At 41.5% G+C, this 19,807-nt stretch overlaps 1 protein-coding gene across 2 annotated transcripts; it reads right to left on the bottom strand.

The window, feature by feature from the left end:
* Window positions 1-6,032: 6,032 nt before the first annotated feature.
* Window positions 6,033-8,824, bottom strand: LOC129811870 (NF-kappa-B inhibitor alpha-like). 2 transcript variants are annotated; one of them, XM_055863566.1, is made up of 6 exons: window positions 8,495-8,824; window positions 7,849-7,954; window positions 7,449-7,662; window positions 7,155-7,243; window positions 6,757-7,014; window positions 6,033-6,528 (listed from the first exon to the last, which is right to left on the bottom strand). In XM_055863566.1, the coding sequence occupies exons 1-6, from the start codon at window positions 8,785-8,787 to the stop codon at window positions 6,484-6,486; spliced, it is 1,005 nt and encodes a 334-aa protein (XP_055719541.1). In that variant the 5' UTR covers window positions 8,788-8,824; the 3' UTR covers window positions 6,033-6,483. The 2 variants fall into 2 exon arrangements, with proteins under 2 accessions (XP_055719541.1, XP_055719542.1); XM_055863567.1 differs by lacking the exon at window positions 8,495-8,824 and adding an exon at window positions 8,083-8,488.
* Between the last annotated feature and the right edge of the window lie 10,983 nt (window positions 8,825-19,807).

Here is a 19,807-nt window from a genome sequence, read left to right as displayed (position 1 = left end):
CCTTGTGTCCCAGTCAGAGCGAGATTGAGTGTTTCCTTGTGTTCCAACCTAGAGGGGAGACTACCCTAGAGAAATGAGAGCACTACCACAGATCTTCAGAACAAAAGCCCTGACTTGCTGTACATTTACGCTGTTCAATTAAAGATAATGTTTTTGAGATTATTTTCCCATATAGATATGGTGCATATATCCAAAGCCTAATGCTGACTATAGAAATCTCTGAAACTCCTCTTACTTACTTACACGCCAGAGTGGCACAGCTGTCTAAGGCACTGCATCTCAGCGCTAGAGGCTTCACTACAGACCCTGGTTGATCCCGAGCTGTACAATTGGCTCAGTGTCGGGTTTGGCCAGGGCAGGCCGTCATTTTAAATAAGAATTTGTTCTTATCTGACTTGCCTAGTTAAATAAAGGTTCAATTAACTTACTAACCGACATAAGTGGTTTCAGCTCTTCTGGAATAAATTGTGGGGCACTCTAGTATTAAGCATGAGAAGAAATACTCACCAGCTCAATACATTAGTGATGCAACAACACAAGAATATTATAATTAATTGATTGCTACTAGCTCCTATCAGTGCAGCAACAATGTCAAACAAGTACACATATAATAAATCACAAATGTCAGAATGAATCCAGTTAACCGAAATAACACTTTCAGTAATCCAAATGCAATCTATGCGTATATACAGTTGAAGTCGGAAGTTAACATACACCTTAGCCAAATACATTTAAACTCAGTTTTTCACATTTCCTGACATTTAATCAGAGTAAAAATGCTCTGTCTTAGGTCAGTTAGGATCACCACTTTATTTTAAGAATGTGAAATGTCAGAATAATAGTTGAGTGATTTATTTCAGCTTTTATTGCTTTTGTCACATTCCCAGTGGGTCAGAAGTTTGCATACACTCAATTAATATTTGGTAACATTGCCTTTAAATTGTTTAAATTGGGTCAAACGTTTCAGGTAAACTTCCACAAGCTTCCCACAATAAGTTGGGTGAATTTTGGCCCATTCCTCCTGACAGAGCTGGTGTACCTGAGTCAGGTTTGTAGGCCTCCTTGCTCGCACAAGCTTTTTCAGTTCTGCCTACAAATTTTCTATAGGATTGAGGTCAGGGCTTTTTGCCATTTTGCCATAACTTTGGACGTATGCTTGGGGTCATTGTCCATTTGGAAGACCCATTTGCAACCAAGCTTTAACTTCCTGACTGATGTCTTGAGATGTTGCTTCAATATATCCACATAATTTTCCTTTCTCATGAAGCCATCTCTTTTTTGAAGTGCACCAGTCCCTCCTGCAGCAAAGCACCCCCACAACATGATGCTGCCACCCCCGTTCTTCACGGTTGGTATGGTGTTCTTTGGCTTGCAAGCTTCTCCCTTTTTCCTCCAAACATAATGATGGTCCTTATGGCCAAACAGTTCTATTTTTGTTTCATCAAACCAGATGACATTTCTCCAAAAAGCACAATCTTTGTCCCCAATGTGCAGTTGCAATCCGTAATCTGGCTTTTTTATGGCGGTTTTGGAGCAGTGGCTTCTACCTTGCTGAGAGGCCTTTCAGGTTATGTCGATATAGGACTCGTTTACTGTGGATATAAATAATTTTGTACCCGTTTCCCCCAGCTTCTTCACATGGTCTGTTGTTCTGCGATTGATTTTCACTTTTCGCACCAAAGTACTGTAACGACCCTGTGTTTATAAGCGCCGAAATTGGCTCTGCCGCACGAGCATGCTTTTGTGGCACAGTCGATAGCGCGCCGGACCTCGGGCTAGAAGGTCGAGGGTTCGAGACCTGCTCCCTGCTGTTTCATTACAGTATGTTCATCTCTAGGAGACAGAACGCGTCTCCTTCCTGATTGGTATGACGGCTGTATGGTCCCATGGTGTTTATACTTGCGTACTATTATTTGTACAGATGAACGTGGTACCTTCAGGCATTTAGAAATTGCTCCCAAGGATGAACCAGACTTGTGGAGGTCTACACATTTTTTTTCTGAGGTCTTGGCTGATTTCTTTTGATTTTCCCATGATGTCAAGCAAAGGGGCACTGAATTTGAAGGTAGGCATTGCAATACATCCACAGGTACACCTCCAATTGACTCAAATGGTGTAAATTAGCCTATCAGAAGCTTCTAAAGCCATGACATCATTTTCTGGAATTTTCCAAGCTGTTTAAAGACAGTCAATTTAATGTATGTAAACTTCTGACCCACTGGAATTGTGATTAAGTGAAATACTCTGTCTGTAAAGAATTGTTGGGAAAATGACTTGTGTCATGCACAAAGTAGATGTCCTAACCGACTTGCCAAAACTATAGTTTGTTACCAAGAAATTTGTGGAGTGGTTGAAAAACGAGTTTTAATGACTCCAACCTAAGTGTATGTAAACTTCCGACTTCAACTGTAGATGGGAGGGGTTGAGGGTAGCTGAATGCTGTGACTGGATGGTCTTCAGATATAGATGGGAGGGGTTGAGGGTAGCTGAATGCTGTGACTGGATGGTCTTCAGATATAGATGGGAGGGGTTGAGGGTAGCTGAATGCTGTGACTGGATGGTCTTCAGATATAGATGGGAGGGTTTGAGGGTAGCTGAAGGCTGGCTCGAAATACCAACAAAAGATAACTAATGTAAGATACAGTGCATTCGGAAAGTATTCAGAACTCTACTTTTTCCACTTTTTCTTACGTTACAGCCGTTTTCCCCCTCAATCTACACACAATACCCCATAATGACAATATCAAAAACAGGTTTAGAATTATTTCGCAAATGTATTAAAAATAAAAACTACACTGCTCAAAAAAATAAAGGGAACACTTAAACAACACAATGTAACTCCAAGTCAATCACACTTCTGTGAAATCAAACTGTCCACTTAGGAAGCAACACTGATTGACAATACATTTCACATGCTGTTGTGCAAATGGAATAGACAAAAGGTGGAAATTATAGGCAATTAGCAAGACACCCCCAAAAAAGGAGTGATTCTGCAGGTGGTGACCACAGACCACTTCTCAGTTCCTATGCTTCCTGGCTGATGTTTTGGTCACTTTTGAATGCTGGCGGTGCTCTCACTCTAGTGGTAGCATGAGACGGAGTCTACAACCCATACAAGTGGCTCAGGTAGTGCAGTTCATCCAGGATGGCACATCAATGCGAGCTGTGGCAAAAAGGTTTGCTGTGTCTGTCAGCGTAGTGTCCAGAGCATGGAGGCGCTACCAGGAGACAGGCCAGTACATCAGGAGACGTGGAGGAGGCCGTAGGAGGGCAACAACCCAGCAGCAGGACCGCTGCCTCCGCCTTTGTGCAAGGAGGTGCACTGCCAGAGCCCTGCAAAATGACCTCCAGCAGGCCACAAATGTGCATGTGTCAGCATAAGGTCTCACAAGGGGTCTGAGGATCTCATCTCGGTACCTAATGGCAGTCAGGCTACCTCTGGCGAGCACATGGAGGGCTGTGCGGCCCCACAAAGAAATGCCACCCCACACCATGACTGACCCATCGCCAAACCGGTCATGCTGGAGGATTTTGCAGGCAGCAGAACGTTCTCCACAGCGTCTCCAGACTCTGTCACGTCTGTCACATGTGCTCATGTGCTCAGTGTGAACCTGCTTTCATCTGTGAAGAGCAGAGGGCGCCAGTGGCGAATTTGCCAATCTTGGTGTTCTCTGGCAAATGCCAAACGTCCTGCACAGTGTTGGGCTGTAAGCACAACCCCCACCTGTGGACGTCGGGCCCTCATACCACCCTCATGGAGTCTGTTTCTGACCGTTTGAGCAGACACATGCACATTTGTGGCCTGCTGGAGGTCATTTTGCAGGGTGCTGGCAGTGCACCTCCTTGCACAACGGCGGGGGTAACGGTCCTGCTGCTGGGTTGTTGCCCTCCTACGGCCTCCTCCACGTCTCCTGATGTACTGGCCTGGATGGTTCTGACTTAGAATATGTGGACAACTACAAATACCTAGGTGTCTGGTAAGACTGTAAACTCTCCTTCCAGACTCACATTAAGCATCTCCTATCCAAAATTAAATCTAGAATCAGCTTCCTATTTCTCAACAAAGTCTCTTTCACTCACGCTGCCAAACCTACCCTCGTAAAACTGACTATCCTACCGATCCTTGATTTCGGCGATGTCATTTACAAAATAGCCTCCAGCACTCTACTCAGCAAATTGTATGTAGTCTATCACGGTGCCATCCGTTTTGTCACCAAAGCCCTATATACCACCCACCACTGCGACCTGTATGCTCTCGTTGGCTGGCCCTCGCTTCATATTCATCGCCAAACCCACTGACTCCAGGTCATCTATTAAGTCTTTGCTAGGTAAAGCCCCGCCTTATCTCAGCTCACTGGTCACCATAGCAGCACCCACCCGTAGCACGCCCTCCTGCAGGTATATTTCACTGGTCATCCCCAAAGCCAACTCCTCATTTGGCCGCCTTTCCTTCCAGTTCTCTGTTGCCAATGACTGTAACGAATTACAAAAATCACTGAAGCTTGAGTCTTATATCTCCCTCGCTAACTTTAAGCATCAGCTGTCAGAGCAGCTTACCAATCATTGCACCTGTACACAGCCATTTGTAAATAGCCCACCCAACATCCCCATATTATTTATTTATTTGCTCCTTTGCACCACAGTATCTCTACTTGCACATTCATCTTCTGCACATCTATCACTCCAGTGTTTAATTGCTAAAATGTAATTATTTCGCCACTATGGACTATTTATTGCCTTACCCCCCTAATCGTACTACATTTTTACACACTGTATATAGATTTTTCTATTGTGTTTTTGACTGTACATTTGTTTATCCCATGTGTAACTCTGTGTTTGTCGCACTGCTTTGCTTTATCCTGGCCAGGTCACAGTTGTTCTCAACTGGCCTAACTGGTTAAATAAAGGTTAAATAAAATAAATAATAATTTGAGTCTCATATTATTCATTTCATTTTTTTTTATACATTTGCAAACATTTCTAAAAACCTCTTTTCTCTTTGTCATTATGGGGTATTGTGTGTAGATTGAGGGAAAACATAATTTTATACATTTTAGGCTGTAACAACAAAATGTTGAAAAAGTGGAAGGGGTCTGAATACTGTCTTCATGAAGACAGTCCGGATTTTCCATCTGAAGGCTTTGTCATTTCTCCTTGTCATGCTGAGTCATACGACTCCCTCTTATCCCCCATTGGGGCTCTTTTCTGAATTGCCTGACTGCCCCTCTGTGTTTCCTGCTCACTTGGGGCTTTGAGGGAGCATGCTATGACTAAATCATTTGCCTTCACTTGCAGAGGTTTCTTTGAGAATATACCACTGAAAAGTAGAGCGTCAGGGGCAATATTACTCATCTTTGTAGTATAAACACTAGTAGCGCTATGGTAGAATCCCGTGAGGTTTTTAGCTTGTACAACCACACTGGCACTAGTCTCAGATTTCTAGCAGACTGTTAAAACACGCAGTTAGTTATACTGCATCTTCACATCACATGACCATAATTACATTGGAGAATCCCTTCTGACTAATTCTAAGTGAGGAATTCCGTGAAGTTCCTCATGTCTGGAATACCGTGTCTGGGAACTATGACTCCCCAGCGGAATTTTCAACACTGCCTGTATTGGCCCTTCCCTTACAGGAAATTCCAGTGTACTCATCTATAATAATATAGATACAGACCTCTACAAGTCTATGGATATATGTTACGGCTCATCCTATGCCTGCGACTCATTCTGAAGCCTGATCTCAAGCATCTTTACACTTCAGTCCCTTATTCTGTTAAGGCATTGGTGATTTGCCATTATATCTTCATAATAATGTGTTTGTCTTGAACACTGACCTTTCATGATCTGTTTGATTTATTTAACATAATTAAATAATTCAGTCTCAGATATGGTCACATTCCAAATAGTCCATTGGGCATGTTGCCTGCACTTTCAAGTACTGGAGAAAACTAATTTTTTCAAGTACTGGAAAAACTAATTTCTTTCATCACCATCTCCCACACTGATGGAAAAACACCAGAAATCAAGAGGAAGTTAAATGTCATATTTTAATTTACTGGAGTTTGTGGCTTGCTTTACCCTTCCACATGCAATGGATAACATTTACAGTAATGTCAAACTTTATACATTTACAGTTATAAAAAAAATATGTATTTGTATTCACAGCCATTTACAATATAATACATGCTGATGCTATTACATCGTTGGTTGGATGTAAGCTTTGTGATAATGAGTCTTTCAGAGAGCCATAAAGAGCATTATTTATTGGCATCCATTTAGTTTATTTGGCATCTTCTCATTGGTTCACACTGTCCATCATCACTATGTCAGTCCTAGGGTGTACCCCAGCCTTCTGCAATCCTCAACCTCTGAGGTTGGCACCACTGCTGGGCATGCCACTGTACCATAGCTAGAGCCTGTGGGCAGAAGAGCTTCTCCCTGTCTGTACTACTGTTCTCTACAGGTTCTTTGGTCTACTTCCTACTTGTGCATATTCCATTGGATGTCATCATACCAACATGTTACCTGCGAAAGGAAAGGAGAAGGTGGATTAGAGCCAAAGTTAATTTATGACTATCTAAAACATCCAATCTGCTAGGTTCACTCATGACATACAGCTAGATATGCTGAACCGTTTTCACAGCTGTTTCACCAGAGAATATATGGAAAAACTCTACGCAGCAATCACACACAGTAGAGATGCCTCACACACACCTACAGTCCACATACTCACATCAGTTCAGTCACACTCACCTCTTCCTCATCAGACTGTCCCTCTTCCTCACTGTCCTCAGACTCACTGTCTGGCAGTTCTCTCAACTCCTGAGCCGTCAGCTCATACAGTTCCCTTTGGATTGCAGCGTTCTGGCGACCGTAGGTCAGGTGGTACGGCGTGTGACCTCCATAGGTTAGGCTGTTGACGTTAGCGCCGTTACTGACCAGGAGCCGTACCAAGTCCAGGTTCTGTAGGTCCACAGCCAGGTGGAGAGGGCTGCGGCCATTACACTGCTCCTGGAATGCCAAACAAGTGTCAAATAAGTTAATGGGAAATACACAGTATTTGGGTGCTTTTTAGGAAATGTGAATGACATAATCAAATGGACTATTGCGAGGGTGGGGTTGAAAAAAGGCTAACTTGCTGCATAGCCTACCTGTGCATCGATGTCAGCTCCGAGAGCAACAAGGCTCTCCACAAGCGAGAGAAAGCCATGGATAGAGACCAGATGCAAACAGTTCTGACCTGAAACAGAGAGCAGAGGAAGACCAATGATCAGAGAACAGGGTAATAATACTTTACGTTAAGTTACTCTTATACCTGTGTAATTACTACAGTAACATTGTTGTTAGACATTATTTTTGTAATTGTTTAGTTCTAGTAATGGCCACAGGTTCCCCACAAGCTGAAATAAGAAACAGAAAATAAACTATGTTTTTCAGTGTCTTACCACTGTAGTTTGGTGTGGCCATGATGGCTGTGAGCTGGGTCGAGCAGCCCTGGGTCTGGGTGAGGACACTGAAGCAGGTGAGAGAGCCCTTCCTACAGGCAATGTGGAGGGCTGTATTGCCACTGTCGTCCACTAGCATTGGGTCACAGCCAGCCTTCAGCAGACGCTCCACTATCTCAGCCTGCTCTGTGATCACAGCCAGATGGAGCGGAGTCTGTATAGGGGAGCAGGACGGGTATGGTTAGGAACTGGAAGTATGAGTCTCTCTCTGCCCCTTTCTCTATCTCTCTCACACACACCTTTTACAGTATTTGTGTATCTACTTAATTCTCTCTCATACACACACCGTGTACTCCATCTAAGCATTTACTGTAATTGTGCAGGTCCTAACTGTATGTACCTGTCTCTGGTAGTTCTGTTGATTGAGGAAAGGCTCATTGCATGACAGCTCTATCAACTTCCTTGCACAGTCCTTGGCTTCATGGATAATGGCAAGGTGGAGAAGCCTGCATAGAAGACAAGGGGGAATTATTAACTGCTCAGACTACTCAAAAATAAATGAACATGAATCCTCAATACGACATAAGGTTAACACTTAGAATGAAAAACAGGCAGCACTTCACAGTCGTCACACCTTTGCTTCAAGCTATTTCTACTAGTGGTGTCTTGACGCACTGGCGCACGTTGCAGCGTATCTGGTTTCTGGCACGAGGCCCGGGACTTTCCCGACCAGCGGAGTGTGAGCGCCGCCTTCTTTGACCCCCAGCCATAGTACATTCCGTTCTGAAAGGTTTGTTTACGTAAAGCCCACAATGGCCATAATCACTCTCCCCCAATACCTTCCTTGTGCATTGTTTAGATTGGAGCTACTTTGCATGCAAATGCAAACGTAACTTTTGCACACTGGAAGACAACCACAATTGCGCTATAATTAGTCGACTACAAAAATGTGCTAATTATATAACCTAGAAATAACAGTCGATTTCATGTAACTCTGGAAACAAAACTTGAATGTCTGTTGATTTGATTATAGTATCTCAACATACGTGTCTCCGTCCTCTAAAACGTGTTCCTTCCAGGGTTCATTGGCGCATTCGTCTCTCTGCGGTGAGGGACAATCCACACGAAGACACTCGAGCTCACTGGCGACAACTTCATATTCCTCGTCTTTGAGAGAGTCAAGACCGCTGTCCAGCCGCTCTTCGTTGATAGATTGCACTTTCCTATCCTTAGAATGTCGACCATCAGTGTTATAATCCATGTGGTTGAGGATACTAGCTCGATGAAGGTCCATTGTTGACACTGGCTGCTGTGCTGGTTGTAATTCGGAATTTGACATACACCAGCGTTAAATTCTCAGTAGTGTCGGAGGGGGGAGGAGTCAACACAGGGTGGGGGATTTCCAGGCGGAACGCAGGACTCCAAACGGTCTCCATGGGGAAATATGGGCCCCACATATTTTAATTCTGCATTTTCATACTTGTGGCCTCAACAGATTAGGTTTATGTTAGAACACTGCAAAGGGGCTTGGATATTTTTGCATAATCCTACATAAAAGCAAAGAATAGCCTAAATGAAAACAAAACAAATAAATTCACTCATGAAATTAAATTGTGTCAAGAAAACAAAATTTGATTTTGTGCATTGAGATTATAGACTATGATCTATTCTGCTAGTAGCCTATTGGCTGAGTAGACCTATCAAATGTTTTTATTTTTAAATATTTTGTGCCTCTGCAATGATATGTCTAATGACAGACATAATATTTCCTAATTGTAATGCAGTTCTAAGGGAAAGTCCTGTGTTTGCTTATTTATCCTGGGTGCCAATTTACTTTACTGTTCAAATTGTGCGGTTCTGAACAACAGGTTATTCTAGGGGTCTTTCCATTTGCATAACACAGGGGATGAAACACAATCACACACGTCAAGGTAAATTTCTCTTCGAATCAAAGCAACATAAACATAGCAACTATCTCCATGTTACCAGACCACACTGGCAGGAACATATGCACTCTAGTGGTAACCACTGTTCATCTGACTTCATAGACTGACAAAACATGACTAATGACTGATACCTCTGACAGGACCCAACTGATCTGGGGGGGGAAATTAAATTAAAAGAAGACCCATTTGTTGACATTCTAGCCCTGTGTATACCTGGTGCTAACATGGGTCCTGTGTCCTGATCTACTCTACATTCTGATTGTGCCCACATTTCCAGAAATTTGTCTACACATGGTATTAAAATGTGTCTGTTGTCTATCCACTGGGTCTGCATTGTGACCAGATTTCCTGGTCTATTCCTTTATGCAAATTATTTCACAACTATTCTTTCTAAATCATATTTATTGTAAGACACATTGATGTTATCAGTCAATGGTGCCACCTGTCAATGATTTTAGAGAACCGAATAATGATGATTTAAATGTTGTTTTCTCTGTTCAGTTCAGTCTACACTTGTAAGATATCCAGACACAATGAGTGTCTGACTACTGTACCTCGGGAGGTGGGCAGGATGAACATTTCACAATGTTCCTTTTGATTGTCTACACCTGTCTAAAAACGTGGGCACAATCAGAATGTCAACAAGATCAGGACAAAAGACACAACCAGGTATAAATGGTGCTTTTGAGTGTATGTCTATGGTTGAACCATGATTTGATCAATAACCAGTATAACAAGACAACTAATCATTTGACGAGGCAGGTGGCAGAAAAATATTTGCAACGAAGGAAAGAAGTCATGTTTAATTCACTGTGACACAGGACCGTGTGTTAAATCTGACTTTAAAGTCTAGGTACGGGAGGCCATCAAGTTTTTGATCTCTTATGAGAGGCCTTGTATGGAATGTTCTCTTGAGATATTCTATTGAGACACATGACTGGGTGGACCAGACGTGGTAGGAAACTCCCGGCACATGGAGTACTTTTTGAGGAACAACAAGAATGTCTTTCTCTAGCTAAATGTGTGTAAATAACAAGGGGGATGGGAGACTCTCTAGTTACACTAATGAGTGTGCAAGCAGAAAGACAGACACACACACACACACACACACACACACACACACACACACACACACACACACACACACACACACACACACACACACACACGTTGCAGCCTAAGTATAAGAAAATGCAGTATATTCATTTTCAAGAGAAAATGTCTCACCTGACATTGTAATAGATAACAACAAGTGTTGCTGCAGGTAGAATGTGTGATGGGTGGATGGGAGTTTCAGAGGAAACTCGACCTTGTAAAAACCAATGACATACAGTATATAGTACACTTAATATACCAAGGAAGGAGACAGAACGTGTCTCCTTCCTGAGCGGCATGACGGCTGCGTGGTCCCATGGTGTTTATACTTGCGTACTATTGTTTGTACAGATTAACGCGGTACCTTCAGGCATTTGGAAATTGCTCCCAAGGATGAACCAGACTTGTGGAGGTCTACATTTCTTTTTTTTCTGACGTCTTGGTTGATTTCTTTTGATTTTCCTACGATGTCAAGCAAAGAGGCACTGAGTTTGAAGGAAGGTCTTGTAATACATCCACAGCTACACCTCCAATTGACTCAAATTATGTCAATTAGCCTATCAGAAGCTTCTAAAATCATGACATCATTTTCTGGAATTTTACAAGCTGTTAAAAGGCACAGTCATCTTAGTGTATGTAAACTTCTGACACACAATTGTGATACAGTGAATTATAAATGAAATGATCTGTCTGAGAACAATTGTTGGAAACATTACTTGTGTCATGCACAAAGTAGATGTCCTAACCGACTTGCCAAAACTATAGTTTGTTAACAAGACATTTGTGTAGTGGTTGAAAAATGAGTTTTAATGACTCCAAACTAAGTAAACCTCCGACTTCAACAGTACCTCTGCTGCAGAGGATAAGTTAATTAGAGTTAACTGCACCTCAGATTGCAGCCCAAATAAATGCTTCACATAGTTCAAGTAACAGACATATCTCAACATCAACTGTTGAGGGGAGGGCATCCTGAGTGGCGTAGTGGTCTAAGTGCTAGCTGTGCCGCTAGAGATCCTGGTTCAAGTCCAGGCCCATGGAGTTGCTACAAGAACATCCCTGCTGCACAATTGTCTGGGTTAGGGGAGGGTTTGGCCAGCAGGGATGCTCTTGCAGCGAATCCTGTGGCGGGCCGGGCACAATGCATGCTGACACAGTTGCCAGGTGTACAGTGTTTCCTCAGACACATTGGGGCGGCTGGCTACTGGGTTAAGCAGCATTGTGTCAAGAAGCAATGTGGCTTGGCTGGGTTGTGTTTCGGAGGATGCATGCCTTTTCCGAGTCTGTATGCATCGATGAGACAAGACTGTAACTGTAACTACCAATTGGATAACACAACATTTCAGAGAGAAATGGGTAAAAGTCAAAAATAAATTAAAATATTCAGAGGAATCAGGCGTGTGTGAATCAGGCCGTCATGGTCGAATTGCTGCAAAGAAACCACTACTAAAGGATGCCAATAATAAGAAGAGACTTGTTTGGGCCAAGAAACACGAGCAATTAGACCAGTTGAAATCTGTCCTTTGGATGATTCCAAATTTGAGATTTTTAGTTTCAACCGTCATGTCTTTGTGAGATGCAGAGTAGGTGAACGGATGATCTTCGCATGTGTGGTTCCCACTGTGAAGCATGGAGGAGGAGGAGGTGTGATCGTGTGAGGTTGCTTTGCTGGACATTGTTGGTGATTTATTTAGAATTCAAGGAATACTTAACCAGCATAGCTACCACAGCATTCTGCAGTGATACGCCATTCCATCTGGTTTGCGCTTAGTGCGACAATCATTTGTTTTTCAACTGGACAATTATCCAAAACACACCTCCAGGCTGTGTAATTGGCTATTTGACCAAGAAGGAGAGTGATTGTGCTGTATCAGATAACCTGGCCTACACAATCACCTGACCTTAACCCAATTGAGATGGTTTGGGATGAGTTAGACCACAGAGTGAAGGAAAAGCAGCCAACAAGTGCTCAGCATATGTGGGAACTCCTTCAAGACTGTTGGAAAAGCATTCCTCATGAAGCTGGTTTAGAGAATGCCAAGAGTGTACAAAGTGACATCAAGGCAAAGGGTGACTACTTTGAAGAGTCTAAAATAGTTGTGATGTCTTCACCATTATTCTACAATGTAGAAAATAGTCAAAATAAAGAAAAACCCTTGAATGAGTAGGTGTGTCCAAACTTTTGACTGGTAATGTAAGTATCGCAATTAATAGTGTAGAAAATCTACTTTTTTGGTCTGTTTTGAGTGACAGACCCCCGAACTCATGACAGCTTGTGGTACTGTGTAACCATAGCAACGCATGTAAGCAAATGTCCATGTATGCTATTCTAGTTTACAAAATGATAGCCCATTGGTGATGTTATTAAGCGTGGATGAAGTGGTGATACATAGCAACTGAACTGTTCTTATGGATTTTCTAATAGTCCTTTCACAACTGTTGAACAAATAGTGCATTGACAATGAATGTACTGTAGTTAACGTTAGCAGCCAACCTAGCATGAAATGATGTATACAAAAAGGCCATCAGTGAAGCAAGTGTTTTTTACAGTCTGAGTGAACAGTTTGTTGTATTAAGAGTCATTTATTGATCTTAACTAATGCAATTTATTTTTTACTGGCTTCACGGGGGAGTAACAAGATGGATCTTAAATTGGTCAGCAATATTAAAAACATATTATTTTGGTATAATGCATTAACTTCTCCAGCTGTACATGACAGTAATCTACATTGTGTTGCTTTGTAGTGTATAGAGATGAGCTGGCTACAGGTTTTGGAAGATGAATATGTTAAAAAAATAAATCATTACAGACACTGTAATAAGTACATTTCTTAAACAATACATAGTACTGTATGAACTGAATAGAAGCCAATATTGTATGAGCTGAATAGAACCCAATTCTTTCTCAAAAGAGAATAGTTTTATTTTATTTTATAGATGTAGTATCTGTGATCTACATCTGTTTATATTAGTTACTATGCTGTTACTAAGCGGTGATGTATTACGACAGTTACTACACCTAATAGGAAATGCACATGCGCACTATTGTGCCCGGAGACTGTAGAGCACGAGAGGTTTTGACTAAACGAAAACTAACTGTACTCCCGTCTCCTGCCTTGTCATTTCTCCACAACACAAATATTACAGTGGCGACGAGGTGATTAAACTTCTTTAACGGACATTGTTTGAAGGGAAGAATGTTGCGTGAGTTATGAAACTCAAAATAATTATGTAATTCGTCAGTTGTTTTTTATTTTCTTTCGCCAGTAAAAAAGGCTAAGCACTGCTAACTGTACAGAATGGGTTTAATGACGTTTTTTTTTATTTAACCACCAGAGGGCAGTGTCACTATTCTGGACTCCAATAGTCTTGCTACTTAGCAGCAAGACTATTGGAGTCCAGAATAGCGACACTGTCCTCTGGTGGTTAAATACAAAAAAATACTTGAACCCATTGAAATTAGGCAATCTCAGTGGAGAAATATTGTCAAGATGAAGAAAAAAAAGGAAGAAGGAACGTAACACGGTGTGTACATTATTACAAATGAGTGCAGTGAATGAAGTAATTGCAGAAACTTCTGAAGTGGAGAATTAGATGAAAATGAAGGAATACAAGGAATAAGGAAACTGAACAATTAACTGTGAAAATGGCAACCATTGGCCGAGTACCAGAGTTTGAGGCTACGAAAGAGGATTTTGATTCCTATGTGGAGCGTTTTGAGCGTTGGCTGGCTGCAGATGAAATCAAAGATGAAAAGAAAGCAGACGTATTTTTCAGTGTTTTGGGTCCAACTGAGTATGGATTGCTGAAAGGTCTCATTGAACCAATAAAAGCAGTGGAGTTGAACTATGCAGAACTGACTGAAACTCTTTCTAGCCTAAGCAAATTCTCATTGCAGAACGTTTCAGATGTTACCAACGTCACCAGAGTCAAGGGGAAACCATGGCTGACTACATCCTTGCTTTGAAAAGGCTGGCAAGTACATGTGAGTTTGCACAATTTCTTGATGATGCTCTGAGACAAGTTTGTATGTGGTCTCACAGGTGAAGCATATCACAGAAGGCTTCTGTCAGAGAAGGACCTGACCTTTAAGAAAGCCTGTGATATCGCACTTGGACTCTAGCTCGCCCACAGGGATACTATTGAGCTATTGGGACATGCAGAACGTCAGAAAGGTGTTCACAAGGTCAGTGATGCACGTGGTGAAAAAGGCTCACAAAAGTCACTTTTCTCAGTCCCTTCCTCAAGGTTACACAAGAACAAAGCAGCCCACATCTCAAAGGTCTAAGCCAAGTTGCTACAGATGTGGGGGAGATAATCATCAGCACAGTGAATGTCGATTCCAAAATGAAAAGTGCCACAATTGTGGAAAGGTTGGACATTTACAGAGACTGTGTAAAGCCTCAAAACGCACAGCAAGAGTGCACAAAGTGTCAGACGCAGCACAAGAAGAGGAAGGTACAACTGAAACAGTATTGGAACTGTTCACAGTGTACACAGCTCAACAACAAAAAGATGGAATCTATCTCAACATGGAGTTAGCGGGAAAACTAACTGTACTCCCGTCTCCTGCCTGGTCATTTCTCCACAACACATATATTACAATAGAGTTCTTATGTTGCAGTCCCCACTAGATCAAAATAAATGCATGTATTTTTGTCCTTGAAACATTACGTTGAAATACTGTAAAATCCCATGAAACCTAGTTTTGTAATGGTGGATGGCGTCTTCGAACAGCGCCCCCTGTCCGTCATCTAGTGAATACATATCACTGGTAAGAACCTATAATCTGCATCTCACTGGTAGAGGAGGACAATGGTGAGGGTGGGCATTGATGGGAATACCTAAAACTCTACAGGACAAGAGTTTCTGAAACACTGAGAGCCGTGAGCAGACAAGAATGGTGACTCATAGTTAATACTTGTGAATTACTGAATCAAAATACAAAGGAAATTGTACAGTAGTGATGAGTGTCAAACATTAACCCAATACAACCCAATGCAAAACAATAAAGTGTGTTAATGAAATGGATGACTGTGTATTTTGTGTGAACTTTGTCTCTACAGATTGCATTGCTTTCTGATATAATTGTGGCATGTTAACAACAGTGACCAAGCATTTTCATACCATCAGCTCTCTAGTCGGACATGGAATAAGAGGAAATGCTCCTGACAGAGCTGATGTAACTGAGTCAGGTTTGTAGGCCTCAATGCTCGCACACGCTTTTTCAGTTCGGCCCACAAATGTTCTATACGATTGAGGTCAGGGCTTTGTGATGGCCACTCCAATACCTTGACTTTGTTGGCCTTAAGCCATTTTGCCACAACTTTAGTAGTATGCTTGGGGTCATTGTCCATTTGGAAGACCCATTTGTGACCAAGCTTCAACTTCCTGACTGATGTCTTGAGATGTTGCTTCAATATATCCACATAATTTACCTACCTCATGATGCCATCTCTTTTGTGAAGTGCACCAGTCCCTCCTGCAGCAAAGCACCCCCCACAGCATGATGCTGCCACCCCCGTGCTTCATGGTTGGGATGGTGTTCTTCGGCTTACAAGCCTCCCCCTTTTTCCTCCAAACATAACGATGGTCATTATGGCCAAACTTTTCTATTTTTGTTTACATTTTGACAATGAAAAATATTTCAAAAGTTCCATTTCTGAACGAAGTAGCATAGGCCTATGAGTGCCATGAACAAATAGTGTCGTAAATGTTTAAAAGCACAGTCAACTTAGTGTATGTAAACTTCTGACCCACTGGAATTGTGATACAGTGAATTATAAGTGAAATAATCTGAAAACAATTGTTGGAAAAATGACTTGTGTCATGCACAAATTAGATGTCCTAACCAAACTATAGTTTGTTAACTAGAAATGTGTGTAGTGGTTGAAAAACGACTGTATATACAAATACTAATCAGTGGGACTAGGGGACACGTGTGTGTGATGAAATTTCCGGAGGGATCTATGACATTTTTGGAGTGTAGTGCACACAAAATGTTCTTTTTCACTTAGGTCTTCATGTGTTGAATAAAAATCTCAAGTTCAATGTTTCCATCGCACTTTCAACTCTTTAGATAGTTTTGTCATAAACACAGAAGCGTTAAATAGGAAACTTGACTACTTTGGTCTTGGCACCTACACTCTAGCCAACAGCTATCAGATACATTGCGGGTAGGCTAGTCTACATGATGAGGTTATTATTACGGAAGTCCAGAGAGGACATATGAATTAAACAGTTAATCCCTTGAGATCACAACTTCTTTGTCTCATAATCACAACAGGAAAAAAGTTGTTTTGTCTAGGTCACAAGATAAACTCTTTAAATAGGAGTGTAAGTATTGATGATAGATTGACAGTATGGCTGAGGCGGCAGAGCCCACGGTGGATCACGCACACATTTTTATTGATTGCTACACTAAGGTATGGTACATTTCATGCTAATATCATGCTTTCATTTGTGGTTTGAGCTCATCAGTAATAAGTCACAATGTTAACAAGCTAAATGTCCCGTACCTTGAGCTAAGAGCATTTGGGGCATCTGTGCCCTCGTGGGGCATTTAAATCCTGATCGTTGCCACCCCCAAGACAAACAGCCAATCGCATGCAAGCAACAACGCAGCTAACTTGGCTAGTCTTGTGAGCAAGCTAGCTAGCTAGGTATTATTATTAGCTAGCTAACTAGCTTGTTATCTGTGCTGGTTGTCAGCTTGCGTAACTGATATGTGTATAATTGTAAGGGACACTGTGTTTTATGGATAATATTCAAATGTACAGAGTGGGTGAGCCTCTAAGGCTGAAATTGAGTCTCATCCACCTGCCAGGAATGCAGCTCACCCACTGTAAATGTTAATATTATCCACAAAACATGTAGTGTCCCCATACACAGATTACAAACAGCATAGATAACAAACTAGATAGCTAACAAAACTACCTAGTTAATCAGATAGCTTACAAGACTAGCCAAGTTAGCTGTGTTGTACCTTGTATGCGATTGGCTGTGGTCTTGGGGCCTGCAGCCTGGGAGACAGTGCCGCTTGTCAGGCAGGCATCTTTCAGGGCTTAAATGCCCCACGAGCTGATTGCATTCAATGCAGCAGCAGCCACGGGACTCCATGATGAGGTGGTTATAGTGCATGGTGCATCTGAACAAATGAATGGATGATGCGTGGTAGCCTATTTTTGATTATCTCATGATCTCCACAAAACAACTTTTGTTACATCGCGATCACAACAAAATGATCTTGTGAACAAAACAACCTTTGCAGTGATCATGAGATAAATCGTGATCTCGACATAATGAGGGGAATATTAGTTTTTTTATTAATATGTCCTCTGGACAATAATATTTTTATTTGTAAAATGGCAGTCAAGCGTCGATCATCATGTCACCAAAATAAGACCATTGATATTTATTGTAAAGTATAGCATCAAGCTCAACACTGTACACTTTCTCCACCCTGTGAAGTTCATCATATGTTATTTCATCTGTACCCTAAGCATGGTTTCCCGAGTTGGAGAACCACACACCATATTATCGCGTGACTCCAAGTTGACTTCAATATGGTGATTATATCAATATTTGCACATAAAGGGGTTCCACTACCATTTCTCGCATAATTAGTTGTACCGACACAAAAATGGTCCCACCATGTCAAATGAACAAATGATCTGTCTGCATTTATAAACTTCTACCGAAATGTTTTTTATTTTTAAAATGTTTTTTTTTATCACAGCTGTCATAATTATTTTTTAATATACAGGTATGACTTTACTCACATAAATACAACTGTGGATGGAAACATGGTTTAAGTCTCAGTTTGGCAACCCTTTAAGCCCAATGATGTGTTTTTCCAACACTTACAGAACTACCTCTCTAGCTCTAGCTCAGAATGTTTGTTTCTCCATCTCTTCAGCCATCTCTTTAAGTCATGTACTTGGCATGGATGGCTTACAACATATGCTTGTGTAGGGGACCAGTGTGGTCTCAGACAAGTGGACAGTTTCTAATGTTTCAGAGGCTACTGATGCCACAATAATCATATTGACACACAAAAAATATTCCTAAGAGATACATCTGGGTCAGAAGAGATGCACTATGTAGTGTTTGACATAATTCTTTAGTTTAGGACCTGTACGGAATGCAGTTTAGGACAAATGCAACCGTGGGTCACACAGGGTTAAAGGCAGACTGAAAACACCTGATTTGGATACATGTGATATATTGGGTTGAAACGATATCACTAGCTACACAACAGCAACATCTCAGTTCAAGCACAGCACAAGAAACATAAGAATCTGACATTCTGAAATAAAGAGAAAAATGTCATATAGATAAACTCTTTAAATAGGAGTGTAAGTATTGATGATACTTACACACTGATTAGTTCGTGCACTAATTTGAGCACGAACTAATCACAAGACACCAGAAGATGGCGACAGAGGACAGACATATTTCTTTAGTTCACGAAGAAAAAAAGCCTATGCATGTTCTGAAGACTTTGATTTACCAGTCGACCTTTACAGCAGTAGGCCTATATTATTCTAACTAGGTAGGATTACATGTAGACAGAGAGAAATAATTAAATAATGGAAAAAGAGAAAGAACGAAAGATGTTTCCGTTTAAGTCATAAACAAGACTGTCCATGTCTTCTTTCTAACGGGCCGGGGCAGAACATGAGTGCTAATTAAGAACAATCAAAAATGTAATTATTGAGCAATCTGTCGGCCAGGGAGCTACCAAATCTTGCAGGGCTGAAGCTGAGGCTGGAGCTGTCCGTCCCCCGCGGTGCTGAAACACCACCGCACCACGCACTAACAAGAGAGCCGACCATGAATCCAACACACACACTTAAACATCGTATAATGCTTAGTAGTACGAGGTCCCCAACAGCGATTAAATAAAAACAAAAAGCATCAGAAAAAATGCATATTATTATAAGGACTAAGCGATTATAGGCCACTGTGACCACATGCCAGGCTGTAGTCCAGACGTAATACTTTAAAACGGATGAAAAAGAAAAATCAATAAATTCATTTTCAGCAGTCTGTGGGATTAGAGGAAGGCATTGATCACACAGATAACATCTCAATAATCTGACATCGGGGCTAATCTTGTCAAAGCAGTAAGTCTATCTAGCAAGAAGAACGTTCGAAAATCCGGCCAAGGTCTAAACAAATGTTGTTTACATTTTGACAATGAAAAATATTTCAAAAGTTCAATTTCTGAACGAAGTAGCATAGGCCTATGAGTGCCATGAACAAATAGTGTTGTAAATGTTTCCCTAATGTTGATTAGATTCCTTTCATTAAACAAGG

The sequence above is a fragment of the Salvelinus fontinalis genome, chromosome 15 (genome assembly GCF_029448725.1).
Source record: "Salvelinus fontinalis isolate EN_2023a chromosome 15, ASM2944872v1, whole genome shotgun sequence".
Classification (NCBI taxonomy): Eukaryota; Metazoa; Chordata; class Actinopteri; order Salmoniformes; family Salmonidae; genus Salvelinus; species Salvelinus fontinalis.
Note: the sequence above shows the minus strand (reverse complement) of the source record. Positions and strands in the feature narration are given on the sequence as shown.

Coding starts and splice junctions, on each gene's coding strand:
- LOC129811870 (XM_055863566.1), bottom strand. CDS start 8,787: ATGTCAAATTCCGAATTACAACCAGCACAGCAGCCAGTGTCAACAATG. Junction 7,955..8,494: donor GTTTTAGAGGACGGAGACAC/GTATGTTGAGAT, acceptor TCTTCTATGCAG/GCTTCTCCACCTTGCCATTA. Junction 7,244..7,448: donor GGCCACACCAAACTACAGTG/GTAAGACACTGA, acceptor TCTCTGTTTCAG/GTCAGAACTGTTTGCATCTG.